At 37.3% G+C, this 16,431-nt stretch overlaps 1 protein-coding gene across 1 annotated transcript in view; it reads right to left on the bottom strand.

Moving 5' to 3' along the window:
- Positions 1-16,431, bottom strand: part of wwc1 (WW and C2 domain containing 1) — a 53,150-nt gene that overhangs the window by 27,498 nt on the left and 9,221 nt on the right. Inside the window, exons 2-5 of the mRNA XM_042499794.1 lie at positions 10,051-10,160; positions 9,327-9,530; positions 8,409-8,485; positions 6,708-6,787 (exon numbers count right to left, since the gene is read on the bottom strand). Coding sequence (XP_042355728.1) covers positions 6,708-6,787; positions 8,409-8,485; positions 9,327-9,530; positions 10,051-10,160 — 471 coding nt within the window. The remainder of the gene's footprint in view (positions 1-6,707; positions 6,788-8,408; positions 8,486-9,326; positions 9,531-10,050; positions 10,161-16,431) is intronic.

Below are 16,431 nucleotides of genomic sequence, written 5' to 3'. Positions count from 1 at the left end.
AAGGGCACTTGGACAGCGGGTGGTGGAGCAGCGTTACTCATTTACTTTCCTCACACATATTTTCCGAACTGCTCTTTTGAGCTCTTGTTTACTTATTCTTTGAGGAGTTAGTGTCTGATTTATCTTATCATCCATTATGTTATACTGAGTTAACAACAGTGAAAAATATGCTGAAAAAAAGTCAAAAGAGTCTGTGTTTCAAATGCAAACTCAGGTACTGTACTGACTCCTGTCCTGAAACGTGTCAAACAGCCGGCCCTATATGTGAACGTCATTTTCTATCAAACGTAGAGGCTCAAACTTGTGCTGCTGAGGCCACAAATAATGCATGGTGTTTGTTTTCCCTAAATCAATTGTGCACTAACTGATTTCTCTAATGTTGCCACCTCCTCCAGAGGAAATAAAAAACCTGACTCATGATACCACCTTGAGGGTGGGAACCTGCAGCCTCAGCATCAAATCCTGAATTTTCATTAGCTGGGGACAGCAGTAAATTCAGATCGCTTTTAGACCACTTCCACACTAAGAAGGCGAATCTTTGTATGCTTCTTTTTCTTGTTGTTTTTGCTTTCTGCTTACAATAAGGGTTGTATACTCTTCACATCTGAACCTATAACAGTACTAGTATCGGTACCTGGAATCCAGTATCTGTATCCAATGTTTTGAACAAGCTGCAGGGCAGATAAAGTCGCCTGACAAGCAAGTCTGCTCCTCTACTGTTCTCTCATCACATGTAGAGCTAATATTCCATCTCTGTCTGTCTTTCTGTCTGTCTGCTTATGTGTGTTTGTATGAACATGTGTCTATTTCTAGCTTACATACAAGTTTCATATATTGTGTTGTAGCGTGAGGCAAATAGTTTTATATTTTTACACACTCTAAAAACTCACATTACACGCACATTATACATTTACTTTTTTTAAATTATTCACATACTTCTGCTAAATGTTTTTATTATTACTGTATTTGTACTTTAAATTGTATATTTTTACTTACTTTGTTCTGGTACCTATTTCTGCTTTCTATACTTCTCCATGCTTAGCATGAGAGCAACTGTAACAAACCACAATTTATTGATACAAATATATTAGGCTATTAAAATAATAGAGTAGTTCTTCTACATTGGTGTCTAATCCAGGTGAGTTCTCAGGCACCGACATTTTGCACAGATGGACTTGACATATCTGTACTTGGTTATACCAACTTAATTCGGTCGGTAACCTCTTCAGTACGAAGCTAAGTACCCAACCTTATTTTTAATTAACCGTTATCAGAGCTCAGGGATTTTTCAGTCAGTCCACAACATGTGACAAAGTCTTGTCACTCACCTGTATTAATTTTGCTTAAGCTGCACTAAGCTATATTCAAGATTTTATAAGATCTTTTAAAAATCAGAGTATTTAATTTAAAAACTGTTTCCCATTTATATAAAAAGTATGACAGACAATCAGGATGCCACAACACTATGGCCACTATGGTACTATATATCCCTGTATCATGTATTGTCAAATCCTATTTTTTCAGTATTTCCAAAAATATATCACAATAATTACTTATGAAATCATATACTGAACATCAGCTGGACCTGTAAAAGCAGCAGGAGATGGATGGATGAATTTACCAATTAAAAATGCTTAATGTATTTAAATATATAATTTCTTTGCAAAAATTGACATTTGCCCATCGTTAGCTGATAAGTAGTTACAGCGTTGCAGCATTTGCTGCAGGTCTGATGGTGCTGACTGAAAAAACACAAAAAAAGGATTATACATATTACTGCCTACATAAGATAAAATATCTGAGGCCTTCTTTTTTGAGCAAAATAAATTAAGTGCTTTTCTGGACTTTTTCAACACATACCGTTATTTGACTCCAAAAACATCAAATGTGTGTTGTGAGAACAAGTAAATATTGAGTTCATCTGTGTTAAAACTGTGCTAGTGTACATTTAAAACAGAAGGTGACTCAGCAGAATGAACAGGGCAGGTGTGTCCCACTCTTGTCGTTACCAGAAAATGCCTAAAATAAATTTTTTGTAAAATAATAAAAAGAAGAGGTTTAGCTTCTTTACTGGCATGGATGGAGAACTTTTCAAAAAACAACCTTAAAATGCTAACACAAACAAAAATCGTTTTACAGGTAAAAGGCGTTTACACGTGCAGTCTGCGTACGTGATTAAATGTTTACTTAACCTGTATATTTTTCAGTTAATTGTTGGCTATGGGCAGACAGGGAAGACCTGGCTGCAGGGAGAACAGACAGACCAGAAGAGTCGCTGCAGGAAACAGCCATCAGAGGCAGCAGCAGCTATGTAAACCTTGTCATCAGCAAGTCATGCATGCATCTGAATAACAGGTCCGTCCACATTCTTCAGAGAGGGAAGAGGGGGAGGGACGCTTGTACAGAGAGAGAGAGAGAGAGAGAGAGAGAGAGAGAGAGAGAGAGAGAGAGAACAAGGTAGCAGAGAGAATGAGGAAGTGAGGGAGGGAGAGAGGCACTTGTCTGTAACAGGCAGAGAGAACAAGTAATCCTCTCTAAGTCCTTCCCAAACATGGACTTATACTGAGTGAAAATGTTGTTATGAACCTTTTTATAATTAAAATCACAATGACCTCTTTACAACAATTCAGAGAGATACACGGATACTGACCATGATGAAACATTTACTGTCCCACAATTCACAGTGAAACTCCACACTAAACTGGACATTTTTAAATGAGTAAATGTGTGTTTATCTTGGACTACCAGCTGCAGTTGTGGTTTCATTTCCCTCTTATACCCCAACATCTAGAGCTCCTGCTCCTGTTTTGACAAACATCTGCTTTTCTGTTGCGCCCTTATCTAAAACACTGAATCTTTCCCTGTGGTTGCTGGGTGACCTCTGAACTCATTTATAGGCCACATCCATACTAATACGTTTTCATGGTAAAATTGCTATTTAAAACTAAGCAGACTGTCGAGCATATTCCCAAATAATCTTTGCCCTTACTAACACGCTCTAAAATGCAAAAAACATGTCCAATCACGTACACCGAGCATGCACATTTTGATCTAAACAGGCAGCATATTGTCTTTGGTTAGTTGCTTAATACTACAGAGATGGTAAAAAGTAAGATGCACATTTTTGGGACCAACAATAAGGTGGAACTGTCACTGAAATAATTATTATTATATATTATAATTATATTATTGTACTGCCCCAAAAACTGAACCTTATGAGAAAGAATAGTCAAAACTGAGGAAGCAGAAGCCAAGATATGCTGACGTTTAGCTCCTATGGGTCAAGCTTCAAAAACAGATAACCCTACAACTTTTAAACTTTTGTAACACAGGCTTTCTGTTAGAAGATTCAAGTACAATGTGATATAAAAACCCTGAAACCATCATAAGGTTTATTTTTCTGGGATTTTGAAGGTCTAACTCTGATGTTGGGTGTGAGGCCTGGCTTGCATTCAGCATTCCTGCACATCCCAAAAGTGATGGATGGGGTTAAGGTCAGGGCTCTGTGCAGACCAGTCAAGTTCTCCACACCAAACTGAAAAAGCCATATCTTAATGGAGCTGGCTTCGGGAATGGAAACGTTGTGAATTTGAAACTGGAAAAGGGACAAATGCAAATTGTTACCACAAAGTTGGAAGTGGACTTGTCACACACAATATAGTTCCCAACATCAAAAAACAAAGTTATGTCTACTTAAAAACCCGTCTCTGCCAGTCGCAAAAAAGTAAAACCATCCAGTGAATCACAAGCAAGACGGCAAATATTACAGAAAAATCTTAAAAAGTGAGCCTAACATTGAGGAGTACAAATGTTGTGTAAGCTTCCTATGCTGACAGTCATCTTGTGACCCATCCGATTTATCGAAAGACCAAATTGGGAACTGCTGGTCTAAAAACTTTTGACTCTTGAACTTCACTGGAACTAAGGGATAATAAGACAAACCAAGAAAATCAGACCCAAACAACCTTCCCCTGAAGTATAGAAACAGGCTTGTCCACATACTTCTGTCCATACAGTGTATTATTATATTGTCACTTTTCTGTTCTACATATCAGAAAACATCATAAAGCACCCTCTAATGCACCAGTTTTTGTGAAGTCTTATCAGGAGCTGAGTGCTCGGCTGCATTCCAGTCTAAGCCTATTCGTATTTCTGCAAACAGTGATTGGTTGTTGAATGCCGTCTGATGACTGTAACAGGAGAGGAAAGTCACGGAGGAATGCCGTCCAACCACTCTGCCTCAGCTACTCTTTAATCCTCCTGACACTCTCACTGTGCTGCGTGAGGCAAGACAAACAGACCGGACATTCCTGTTCAATTCAACATCGGCCGACAGCGGATCTGCATGTCGGCCTTTCAATGTGGCGAATTTCAAAAACAAATCACAGACGGCCTCAGTCTGACATGAAGAACAAATGGAAGAATGAATCCCTTTCAAATCAACATTCTCGACTGATGGCTTCACTGTTACTCTTACACCTTGCACTGACAGACTCATTTCATACTCCGAGGTGTCGAAGTAGGTCAGATAGAAGGGGTGTTTCCTTTCAAATCCACATTCTTCTGCTGTTGTTCCATTGGTGCGTTTATAGAGGTGTTAGTGTTTAATGATCGGATGGAATGTGCGATAATTCTGAGGCAATAACTGAGGCGATAAGCAAGCCTGCTGCACTTAAGCTTCTCACTAACTTGCATCCGTTCAACATATTCACATTTACAGTTTGCATGCTGTTGAACAGGGCAAATTCCAACAAGAGCAACACTACAGGAACACTCGAGTCCTTCATCTCTACTGTACAATAACATCCCTGTGATGCCCGAGTGATCATGCCATGGATAAGGATAAGACAAATGAAAGATAAGAGCTAAACATGGCAAAGGGTTTTGAAGAAAGAGCACATTAGAGCAAGTGGAGACACAATACGCTGGATGGTTTTAATGTTTTATGTGTGGGAATGTTGTTAAGATGTCTGTTCAGGGTGCAACAACAAGAAAATGGCTAAATGTCTGCCATCTTCACCCAGTTCTGTCAGGTAACAGTAAAACACTTGATACAAGTCAGTATGTATTGAGACTTAGCTACTTAACCCTTGAAACCTGGAGCGACATCAATTTTTTTTGTGCTGCACCTTCTCAAGTATTTAAACCTTTGGAATCTGAGCAGATTGGGTTGCTTTCTTTTGACAAAATTGGAAAAAAGGCAATGAGCAACTTGGCAAGAACTGTTTTACAAATTGTATGATATTACTAGACTTGAAAAATATTTTTTAAAGAAGCTAGGGTAAATCTTTTTATGATTACATATTTAAAATTATTTTATAGAATTATTTTAATTTTTAAGCATTTTTTCTGGTATTTGCTTTATTTTTATTTGTTTTCTTTTTTCTTTTAAATTATTTTTCTTTGTTTGTTTTTTATTTATTTCAGGTAATTTTCCTGTACTTTTTACTATTTATTTATTTATTTTAGCCATTTTTTGGTTAATTTCTTTGGAAGTTGTGCATTGCCCTTTTCCTGTTTTTTAAAGACATTAAGCCAGTGTGCTCAAGTCTTAAAAGGTTTAACCTCCATTCAATCTCCTCTGCCTCTCCCTAGTTTTCACCTATGCTTTGTTAACATTCACATTTAGTTGTTCTCATAGACTTTATTGTTTCTGTTTTTGGGCACAAAAACAGGCACAACATTGATTTGATCACAGCTCACTGACACTACATGAACATTAATTCTGCTGCTGTGGGACGTCCATTGGGTGTTACTTTGTTGTTTGACAATAAATAGGAATACAGGTTAATAACATCCGCTGTGAATAAACTGAGTGATCACAGAGAGACTTTTGGTAAACAGACATCTTAATTTGGACGAAGATGAATTCGGACAGCCGGACGAATGTCCAAAACAGAAAGTTGCATTTTGAGGGTGGATGTACGCTCTGTGGGCAAAAGGCAGTATGAAGCACTTGTTTTTATGTAATAATTATGTAAGTACTTTATTAAGTAAAAATATAAATTAAAACTACTCAAATGTGAAAATTTGCTGATTTTTATTCATCACTTGTAAACTAAATCTCTCTGGGTTTTTGAATGTTGGTTGGACAAAATTAAACAAAAAAAGTCTCCTCATGGCTCTGAGAAGTGTTTCTAACATTTTAATGACTGAACACTGAAAGAAAAGAACAGACTGAAAAATTTACTTGCAACCATAGCTCTAAATTTTTGAGCCATATGTTTCACCAAGACCTTTAAAATGCTAATTCCTAATAAAGAAACATAAAATTATATTGTATTAACCTTTAGGATATAGCTGAAGATTTCCCTGACACAATAAAACTGCTCTGCCTGAGAACTCTTTCTACCACACAGCGAACGTGAGTTGAGGGAGTTTTGCAGCCAGATAGTGAATGTGTGAAGACAGAGGGAAGGTCACGCATACACTTACTATTCAAGTCAGATTCTGACTGTCTTGCTTTGCTCATCAAATTAAATTAGAAGGGCTAGTGGTAGCATAAAGCGTGAGGATCAAATCCCACAGTCGGCTGTCAACAAATATACCTGTCAAAGTGCCCTTCAGCTGGGATTCAAGGTGGGGGCGGCTAGACTGGAAAGCTTCCAGAAGTGAATATGAGAGTATGTGTAAACAACAAATAGCTTCTGGACAAAAAGGGGTAAGAGAGTGGTATCTGTGTGAGGACGTCAGATGCAACAACTTACTCTTTGAGGGTCTCAAAGCCTTGTTCTTTGTACTGCAGCTCCTGCTTCATGCAGGCCAAGTCCCGCTTCAGCTTGTTCACCTGAGACACAGAGACGAGAACAACTGTGAGCGTTGGAAATAATTTAAAGAATAAGGCTGGTGATATTTTACATTTTTGTTATTGCCAACAAACCCCATGAACATAACTCGAACCCCAAAACCAACATGTTAGTACGTCTCTTAATAATATCTAATTTCTCTAACCCATCTGTGGCCCATTAGATCCTACTGAAAACATAAATCTTTCAACAAGACTCACAAATAAAGTTTAATTTTTAAAAAAAAAGGATAAAAAATTAAACAAGAACAACTGAATACTGCAATTTTTGCACGTTCCTTTGACGAGGAAAAACAGGTGTTTTGGTGGGGACTATTTTCAGTGGTGGATTAATTCACATTTGGTGCTCTAGTGAGTATTTGGAGCAGCAGCACAGTGTGTTTAGGATGGAGTCAAAATTGACTACAGTATGTGTGTTCATGGTAATGAGAGTATGTGTCATCAGGACAACACAGTAGCCTTTTTTTTAAATAGTTTTTGGACAACAGTGGAGCTCTACAGGACAGAGGAAAACAATATGGTATCCATTCATTATTGCTTTTTGTCTTTTTTGTGAGATCTGATTACAATAAGACAAAAATATCACCAGACTAATCATTTAAAATGAAAACTCCTGCACCAGCTTTCGTTTTTGAGAACTTTGTTATAACCTAAATCTAAAGCTAGGTAAATAAAACATACAATTAAAAGTGCAGCAATGAGGATTACAGTGTGTTGCAGTAACAGAGAATGAGTTTTTTCAGTCATGTGGTTTTAGACGAATTAAACTGTTGGGGGTCTGTGACTGGTGTTGGATGCAGGTAACTACGTATTTGATCCTCAGCCAGGACACGTGAATGTGTGGTGTGAATTAACCTGTTTGAAATGTGATTCTCCTGTGAGTGAACAGGAAGTCTTATTCATAAAATCCTAAAATACTAATATAATTTCAACATAACAACTGTATTTTGTTTCAAGCTGAACAACAAAAGCGTAACTATGTAACCCAAAACACGAGTGTAATGCAATTTCAAAATCAGATGACAAATTTACATGAGACCCACACAGAGAGCTTTCACTGGAACACTGTCTGCAGTATCACATTATTAGAAGTAGCAGTATTACTGTAAATCATTTTCTCAATAAATTATTTGGTCTACATAAAAAATAAAAAAAAAATGCCCATCACATGGTCGGGTTTGGATTTGTCCAACCGACTGTCCAAAACCTAAAGATATTCAGTATGCTGTCAAAGATGAGAACGAAAAATTTTATTTATATTTGAGAAGCTGGAGCCAGAGACTAATGGCATTTTGTTTAAAAAAATGATTTTAACAATAAATCGACTTATCATTGTTCCATAGGAAATAGTGCTGAAATAATTAGTAATGAAAAATCAGCAACAATTTTGCTAAACGAATAATTGATTGTCATTTATCAAGGAAAAACATTAAACATAATTTGGTTCCTGCTTCTCCAATGTTTCAAGTTTTTTAAAGTTAGTTTCTTTTGGTTTTGCACTGTTGGTTGTGCACCAGGAATATTTTTTTTAACATTTTACATTGATTAATTGAGAAAAAAGTACATATTAACTGGTGATGAAACAGTCAAGAGAGGCTCTTACCCGACTTTTGGCTGTGGCTATTTCTGCTTTTAGGATGTCTGGGTCGTACTTGCTGGACGAGGACGATCTGGAATTCACTGCAGGAAAAGGAAAGACAAGATGACAAAAGAGAGGTGTTAAAGAGCAGCCCCCTGCATCCTTTTCTCATTTGTTTATTTCACAGCTGTTTTTATATTTCTCCAGGTAGAGATGACCGAGGGAACCTTTGAGCAGGAGAGAGACAGAACCATCAACGAAAGTCACTGAGGGGGAAATGTGTTTATGCGTGTGAAATTGAAGAAATCTCAAGAGAAATGTAAACTTGTTTTATTCTGTCAGGACTAAAAAGAAAAATGTTCACTTTCCACTGTTAAAAACAACTCAGTTAAAAGCTCACGTAGAGTTTGCCAGAAGGCATATGGGAGACTCTGATATGGACTGATGGCACCATAATTGAACTTTTTTGGCATCTAACGAAACGCTGTGCTCAGCCAAATACTGTAAAATACTCCATCCCCACAGTGAAGCATGATAGTGCTGTTGGGATGCCTCTTTGCTGCCAGTTCTCAAAGGATGTTGCATCTAAAATGTGTGACTGAAGCTTATGCAGTGTGTGGTCTATATGCATTTGTCTTGACAGTCGTGCAGCTATAATAATAATCATGTTTTAACATTTCTAATTTGACGAAGCAGTGTGCCTTGCATTTTTAGGGGGGATCTGCTCCCTCTGTGGTAGATAGTATTTTCTTAGCCATGCATCAGGAGCAGATGCCATGTGTCACATCTCTGTCAGATCCAAGTAATGCATCCTCATGTTCCTTTTTCTATTTCCTAACTCGGATTCCAATATTCACTTCCAAAAACGCCCCAAAACGTAAAATAAAATGCCCCACATTACATCTGTGGTTTCTTCTCCCTCAGACCCTCCACAGTACTCACAGCTGGTCTGTGACGTTGACTTGTCCCTCCATGCGTCATTGAGCTGCCGATACTCCTGCTGCGCCAGGCGGAGCCTCTGCTCCTTCACCTGGTAAATCTCCTTCTGGGCGCTGAGCGCATCGCGGGCCACGGCCAGGTAGTCCCGCAACATGGACTCCTGCTCCCGTTGCCACTGGGCCCGCGGGTCCTCCAGCTGGGTGCTCTCTGGAGGACAAGAAGGTGAAGAAGAAGCCAGTGAGTAGAGGAGGAAGAGGATTTAGATCTTTAGTAAGAGCTGAACAAAGAGACACAAACAAAATTGCTGGTTTGCTCATTTAAATTTAAATGTGTCCGCTTTGCAGTGTTGTTTGTGTTGTTTAAATCAACAGATGTCTGTGGCCAAATTCCAAATGGCAATAATCAGTCGATCAGAGATGAGTTATCACATAGATTTATTTCATAACTTGCATTTATTTTGGTTAACTTTTACAATGAATACATTTTATGATTTGGCTTTACAATGTTGAAGGTTGATATGACACTGATTTTTAGAACTGCTGTATCTAAATAAACAATTTAAACAATTACACCATAAATAAACCACTGGTTAGTTTTTGCAACTCATGGACTATTGCAAAATAATTTCTGCTTTTTTAAGTGAAAAGGGTACAAGGAAGAAAGAATGATAGGAGTAAACGGTGACATTAAGATGAGCAACAAGAATAACACATAACAGTAAACTCACTGGTGTTGTGGTCGACATAGTACGCTCCGACGGCGGGGTCATACGCCTCCTCCCAACCGACCGGCAGCTCATCCCCGATGCAGTCAGCAAACGTCAGAGGCTTCGTCTGCCTGAAGAAAACAGAATAAGAAAATAGATTCAGAAACAGAGTCGCCTCCGCAGTCATGAACAGACTTCACAGACCTCGTCAGTCTGGGAGACAGAAATATCATCTCAGATATCATCACAATATTTAGCTACAGATACAGGGTCGGAAATCAGCACCAACCACTCCAATCATGCAAGTGGGTGCTAGATAATCTTCACTCACCAGCCACATGAAAACAATGGAAATCTACTGAGTGACTGGTTTGAAATCCACCATACATATATATGTTGTACATAGGTCCATGATATATATATATATATTTAGCAAAACATATCACATACAGTAGGGTTTAATATTCTGTTTTTATTTGAACCACAATCAGTGTTTAGCAACAATTCGTTCAATCAATAATCAAATTATTTTCTTGAACAACTTCAGAGAGCACGGCAACACAAAATGAATCCCCAGTAAGTGGTGGCATTTTTATAGGATTGTGGGTAAATTCAGGATTTTGCATGTTAAATATCAAATGAAAGACGAAAATATGTCACTTTGTTAAACTTCCAACTACTGACAGGCTGAAATGTTTGTGTGTGTGTGTGTGTGTGTGTGTGTGTGTGTGAGTGTGTGTGAGAGAGAGAGAGAGAGAGAGAGCGAGAGAGAGAGAGATAACTTCTTATACAATAAGCCAACTGGCCCATCCTTTTACTCCACATTTATATACTACAAGCTAAAGATATGAAATAAGTATAACAGGTTAATTAAAATGGTATGTAAAAAGTATGACGCATAAAAATGAATGGACATGAGGAACCAGCGATTTACGATAACAGACTGCTGTTACAGGTTGATCTTCACATCACTTTCAGCTCTAGAAGGACTGGTTTGTGTCACTATTTTTCCTCATTTTACTAAACTTTCACTTGATTAAGCATTAAAATGATTGGTACATAAACAAGATGATTACTATAATCAGTGGGAGTCTTTACAAATCTGTGCTAAATCACAGAGTAATGATAAGCCCTTCTGTGTATGGCTCAGTGGGGAATCCTCAAAAACAAAACTCCAAAAGTCATCAGCAGGGCAGTAGACCAACTAAATGATTTATTAATGAACAGACATTTTGTGCAGACACACCACCTCAGTGTGCAAACCACAGATATATACCAAAGCCAGTCCAATGCTTATGGCTTTCTGTCCATTTAAATGTTAATAATGGAGTGTTTAAGATTATACATGATAAAGTAATGCATCATTTTTTAACCAACCAAAAATGCATTGTCAACAATTTTGATGATAGATTTATAATTTCAGATATTTATTTGATTTAGCAAAAATGTCACAAATGAATTAGCTCCAGCTTTTCAAATGCGAGGATTGGCTGGTTTTTAGGGATGCGCGATAATATCGGCACGTTATCAGTATAGACACATCTTGGCTTTAAAATACAAAAAAAGGAATCGGCCGACATGCTAATTTTTGTCGATAACACAAACCGGTCTATATTTTTTTTTATTGACAAAGTGAACATTTATAAAACAACAACTTTAAGTTTAAGTATTTTTCTTATTCTGCACAATGAATGAACAAACATTGAAAAGCACTGTATTTTACATCTTCATCTGCTTGGATGTATGCATAATATGATGGTAATTCCACTACAGAAGACACTTGATGATCACTAAAATTAGGTGGGAAAAAAAGAGGATATATTGATATCGGTACCTGTTATCAGCCAAATGATTTGTTATATATTGGCATATCAGATATTGGCAAAAAATCTAATATCATGCATCCCCGTTTTCCTTTGTCTTCTGTGATAGCACACTGAATACCTTTGGATTTTGGACAGCTGGTTGGATAAACAGTAATTTTGGAATATGTCAATTCAAGCTTTAGGAAGATTGTGATGGCATTTTTTCAGTTAATTTACTGTGAAAGTAATGTGAAAGTAGTGTTAATTGCAGCCCTAAATTGTTTATGAAAAGCTAAAAGCCAACAAGAATATATCATATATTCTATGGTAACCGTGATATGATACAACAGTTATTATTGAGTCTGAATAAGTGTGAAAAATGACCAAACTAAAACATGGATTCATCCCGCCTCACTGAGGCAGTTTCAGAAGGAGGTAGAGTATGTGTGAGTGAGTGGAGCGGTTGGGGGTGGGTAGTTTGGTGTTTCTGAGTCCTCTATTCACCTCTGAGGGGGGAAAGGAGAAGGGGGGGGGGGTCCATGTAGCCGGTCACAATAGAAGGAAACCGGCCCGTGGCATTCCACAAGCAGCGCTGACGCATCGCCTGGAGGTTTCTGGGGCAACCCTCGGCCTTACAAGCGGCCTTACACAGAGTTCACTGCAGCTGGGACGGTGAATTCAACCACTTTTACATTTTGCTTTGACATAACTGAGTCGCACTGAGCCAAAAATCTTAATCCTACCAGTTGCCACTTTGTTCCTACTGCAATAGCTTTGAAAACCATGTCATGTAGGGAATGTGGGAAACAACTAAGGGAAGTTCTAATTGTGTTCAGTGAAATATTCCTCAAATTAATCACTTTTCCCTTAAATGTTATTTGAAGTCATATTTTTACATCTACTGGTAATAAATGTTTATCAGGGCTGTAAGTGTACTGCAGAAAACTGATATGATCCAGATTACATCTTTTGTTCTTTCCAAGATTAGATTTCAGAAGACTTTTTATCAGCTCCATTCAGACACCAAAGACACTATTTAAATTAAATATTAAATATGAAAACTCAAGTGTTACTTCATGTTTTATCACTGTTTGAGCTACTAATGGACACATCAGTACTTGAAAGTACTCAGGCTTTTTTAAGGGGTCAGTGCTCCATCCAAGGTGGAAAAGGGCAACACTATTAAAATTTTGTACTTGTTTAAAGGTACAAAATAATCATAAAACCATATGAGGATTGATATTACACATATCAGTACCATATCAGTACCAATTTTATTTTCGATTATACAAAAAAATGATAAGTTTTTGGAAGTAATGTGAAAAAAAGGGCAATAAAGAGAGTACATCCCTCTGTTGCAACAGGGTAACACCACTGACAAATATTTTATCATTTTTTACATGAAGTCAAACAGAACTTGAGAATTTATCTGTATCTAGAAAAACAAGACATTTACCGTGGCTCGCATTTTGAGAAAAAGCTTAAATACTGTGGTTCTTAAAAATAGATTTTTATTATTCTAATTATTAATTCAAGAGTGTAATTATGTTTAGAGCTGATAGCTACAAAGTTGTCTTCTTAATGGTAAGTCACATCTAACAATCAAAAATGAAAACATCAGATATCAATTATGTTGATGCTACCGACAGGTCCCAGTCTTCACCAGCTGTTAGGCTAACATTACTTTGCAAACGTACTGATTTCTAATAAAAACATCATAACATTGTAACGCTCTTAGAAGTTAGGGGTGTGGGAAAAAATAGGTACATCAGAGCATCGCATTATTTTGAGGGGCAATGTTGTTTTGATATACACCTGCAAAGTTTTGTTTCTTTTTATTATATAAATTATTATGACTGCAACAACAAATTAAACTTTTGGTAGCCTACTAGAGCAATAAAATCAACTCTTTTTCTAGTCCTCTTGGTACCTTTTGCTGCAATAGAAATGACTTAAGTAAGATGAATGAACTGAAAACTTTATCTCATTAAATAAAAACAGACATTGACTTTTTTTCCTAATTTGCAGTTGTAAAAGGTAATAGACCCAATATATCACATTTTGCGTTATAATAACACTCAGAATATTACAAAACATTTCAAACCGCAATAATATTGTATTGCGATAATATTGCAATGGGGTTCGGTGACAGCTGATAGTTTAATTTTGTAGTTCAGCTGACTATTGTGACACAGTCTAAATCTAAACATTTATTTATTCATCTTTTTTTAAAAAGCTTGTTAACAGCATTGATCCTTCCTTTTATTTTCTGGGGGAACAATTGGGTTAGGGCAAAAAAAAAAGATAAGATATACTTTGATGTTTCCTTAGGGAAAATTTGTTTTGGACTTCATCCTGCAGTATTGTTTTTATATATATTGGTATTAAAACTCAATCAGTAACTATTAACAAACATTTTTTATAAATGTAAAACATCATTTCACAAAGCTTTGTCCAAATCTCCACCAACAGCATCTGAAACTGGGTTGAACACACAAACAAACAAATAAATGCAATGAAAGACACAATTCATTGATTTCATGAGAGGCAACAACCAGCAGAGTAAAAAGCTCTCTCTGGCTTTTCTCCTCTGCTGCCTCTTTGTGTTTCGTGACTGCAGATCCAAACAAACAGAGCAGCGGCTCACTGCTGAAGGGAGAAACTGAACTGGGTCCTTTTTCAGCTGATGAATAATGAAAGGGGCCCGGAGAAGACCCCCTCAGCTCCGCTCTAAATTTAGCTCAGGAAGACAGGGAGGCTTCTGCCAGCCGCTGATCCCAGAAAAAAGCCGGCTGGTTGGCTGGCTGGGTATCCACATCCCATTATTTGATTCCTCTCTCCTCTCACCCACTAAATCCTATCGTCTAATCGCTGAGTCGAGGGGAGTCGCTGACCTAAACTCGTCGCTTTCCGTCACTGCTCTCCCTCGCAGCGAAGGACCAGCTGGCAGCAGCCGCCGAGCCTCCATTTCACTGTCAGTCATTCAATAGCCACTTGTAGTGCTTCTCACACGCTTCACTGCTCTAGTGGTCTAAGTGCCTGCGATGCCTGTGGAAGCCACTACATACTGGAAACAGGTATAATGGACAAAAACTGCCATCATGTAATTGTAAAAAATATCTTAATAACAATACAACAATTAATTTGTTATGGCACATGCTTTCTCACAAGTGTTTTTCAACAGTAAAGTCATTAGTTTTACCTATTCTTTTTCAATTATTCCTTTAGTCCATTAATTTTGAAAAATGTCAAATCTGCAAATTGCTTGTATTCTGTGTTCAACAGTCCAAAACACATATTCAGTTGTATTTCTATTACATAAAACAGAGAAAAGCTGCAAACCCTCACTTTTGGGAAGCTGTTACTGGGGATGACAAGCTATGAACTGATTAAAAGCCTGTGGTGGTGTGTGTGCTACAATTAAGGTGGCATCATCAAGTCTGGCTTATACCACCAAGGATTCATTTAATCTAAGATTGGCTCTAATCATAGTTTAGTAAAACTAGGCCTGAATGAGTAAGTCCAGACTCAAAATCAGAGCTCTGTTGGGTTCAGGGGTCTCTTGTGTTATTCCAGTTGATTCCTACTGTGTGAAACACACCACTTGCCTTCCCTCTATCTCCTGAGTAATGTTAAGTTGAATCCAGACAATCTGATGTAAATTTGTAGTCTGTTTAGTGAAAACTACAGATGTCCCAATCGTATCAAAAGGATCAGTATTGGACCCAATCAATATATATATATATATATATTTTTTTTTTTTTTTTTTTTAATTGAGCACTATTTGAAGTGGAGTTGTGATTAAATTACCATTTACAGAGTTGTCGAATTTAGAACAATCTTACACAAAGTGGATTTGAGAGTGATTTCTGAGGAAAAAATTTAGTTTGTTTACGTTATTTTGCTGCGAAAAAAACAAATGTTGCACTATGTGGAATTGTGATAAGAGCCATTAAAATATTTTTAGTTTGTTTACATTGTTATTTTGTAAAAAACAAAAGAAAAAGAAAAAAGCCTTAGAAACTGTTTGGCTGCATACCATTTTCTTGTATTGCATTGCAGAGATATTTAACTATCAAGCACACACACTGGATGAATTTTAATAACTTTAAAGAACTTGAAGTGTGCACTGTGCAGCTGTATTATCCAGGTAAAAACAAGTATCAGATCGCAATTCGGTATCAGCGATCAGGACATCCCGAGTAAGAACCAATGTTTTAGACTAAATATTTTCCCACTGTCTGCACACAGCTGTCAGTGTTTATTTTTTAATTTGCATTATTCCATATATTTGTATCATTTTCCAAATTGCATGATTCCTCCCTCCTGGTTATTTGATCTTGATAAAACCAGTGTTGGCACCATTGCTGTCTGTGACTGGACAGTCAGCAATCTAAGGATAGAGTAAAGGTCTTTGAGGCTTATTTGAGATTTGGGTTATACCAATAAAATCATTTTGAAAAATGTGTTCATGCCATGAAAGCAACCGACAGAATAATCTGAAGTCAGAATGCTGAATATCAAAATATCTGGGAGGCGTTGGTCCTATTGCTTCCAAACAGCCATCACTGAGGACTTTGAGGCTGATATCTTTAAC

Source organism: Plectropomus leopardus, chromosome 13 (genome assembly GCF_008729295.1).
Source record: "Plectropomus leopardus isolate mb chromosome 13, YSFRI_Pleo_2.0, whole genome shotgun sequence".
NCBI lineage: Eukaryota > Metazoa > Chordata > Actinopteri > Perciformes > Serranidae > Plectropomus > Plectropomus leopardus.
The sequence above is the reverse complement of the archived record's forward strand: the minus strand, read 5'-3'. Positions and strand labels throughout refer to the sequence as shown.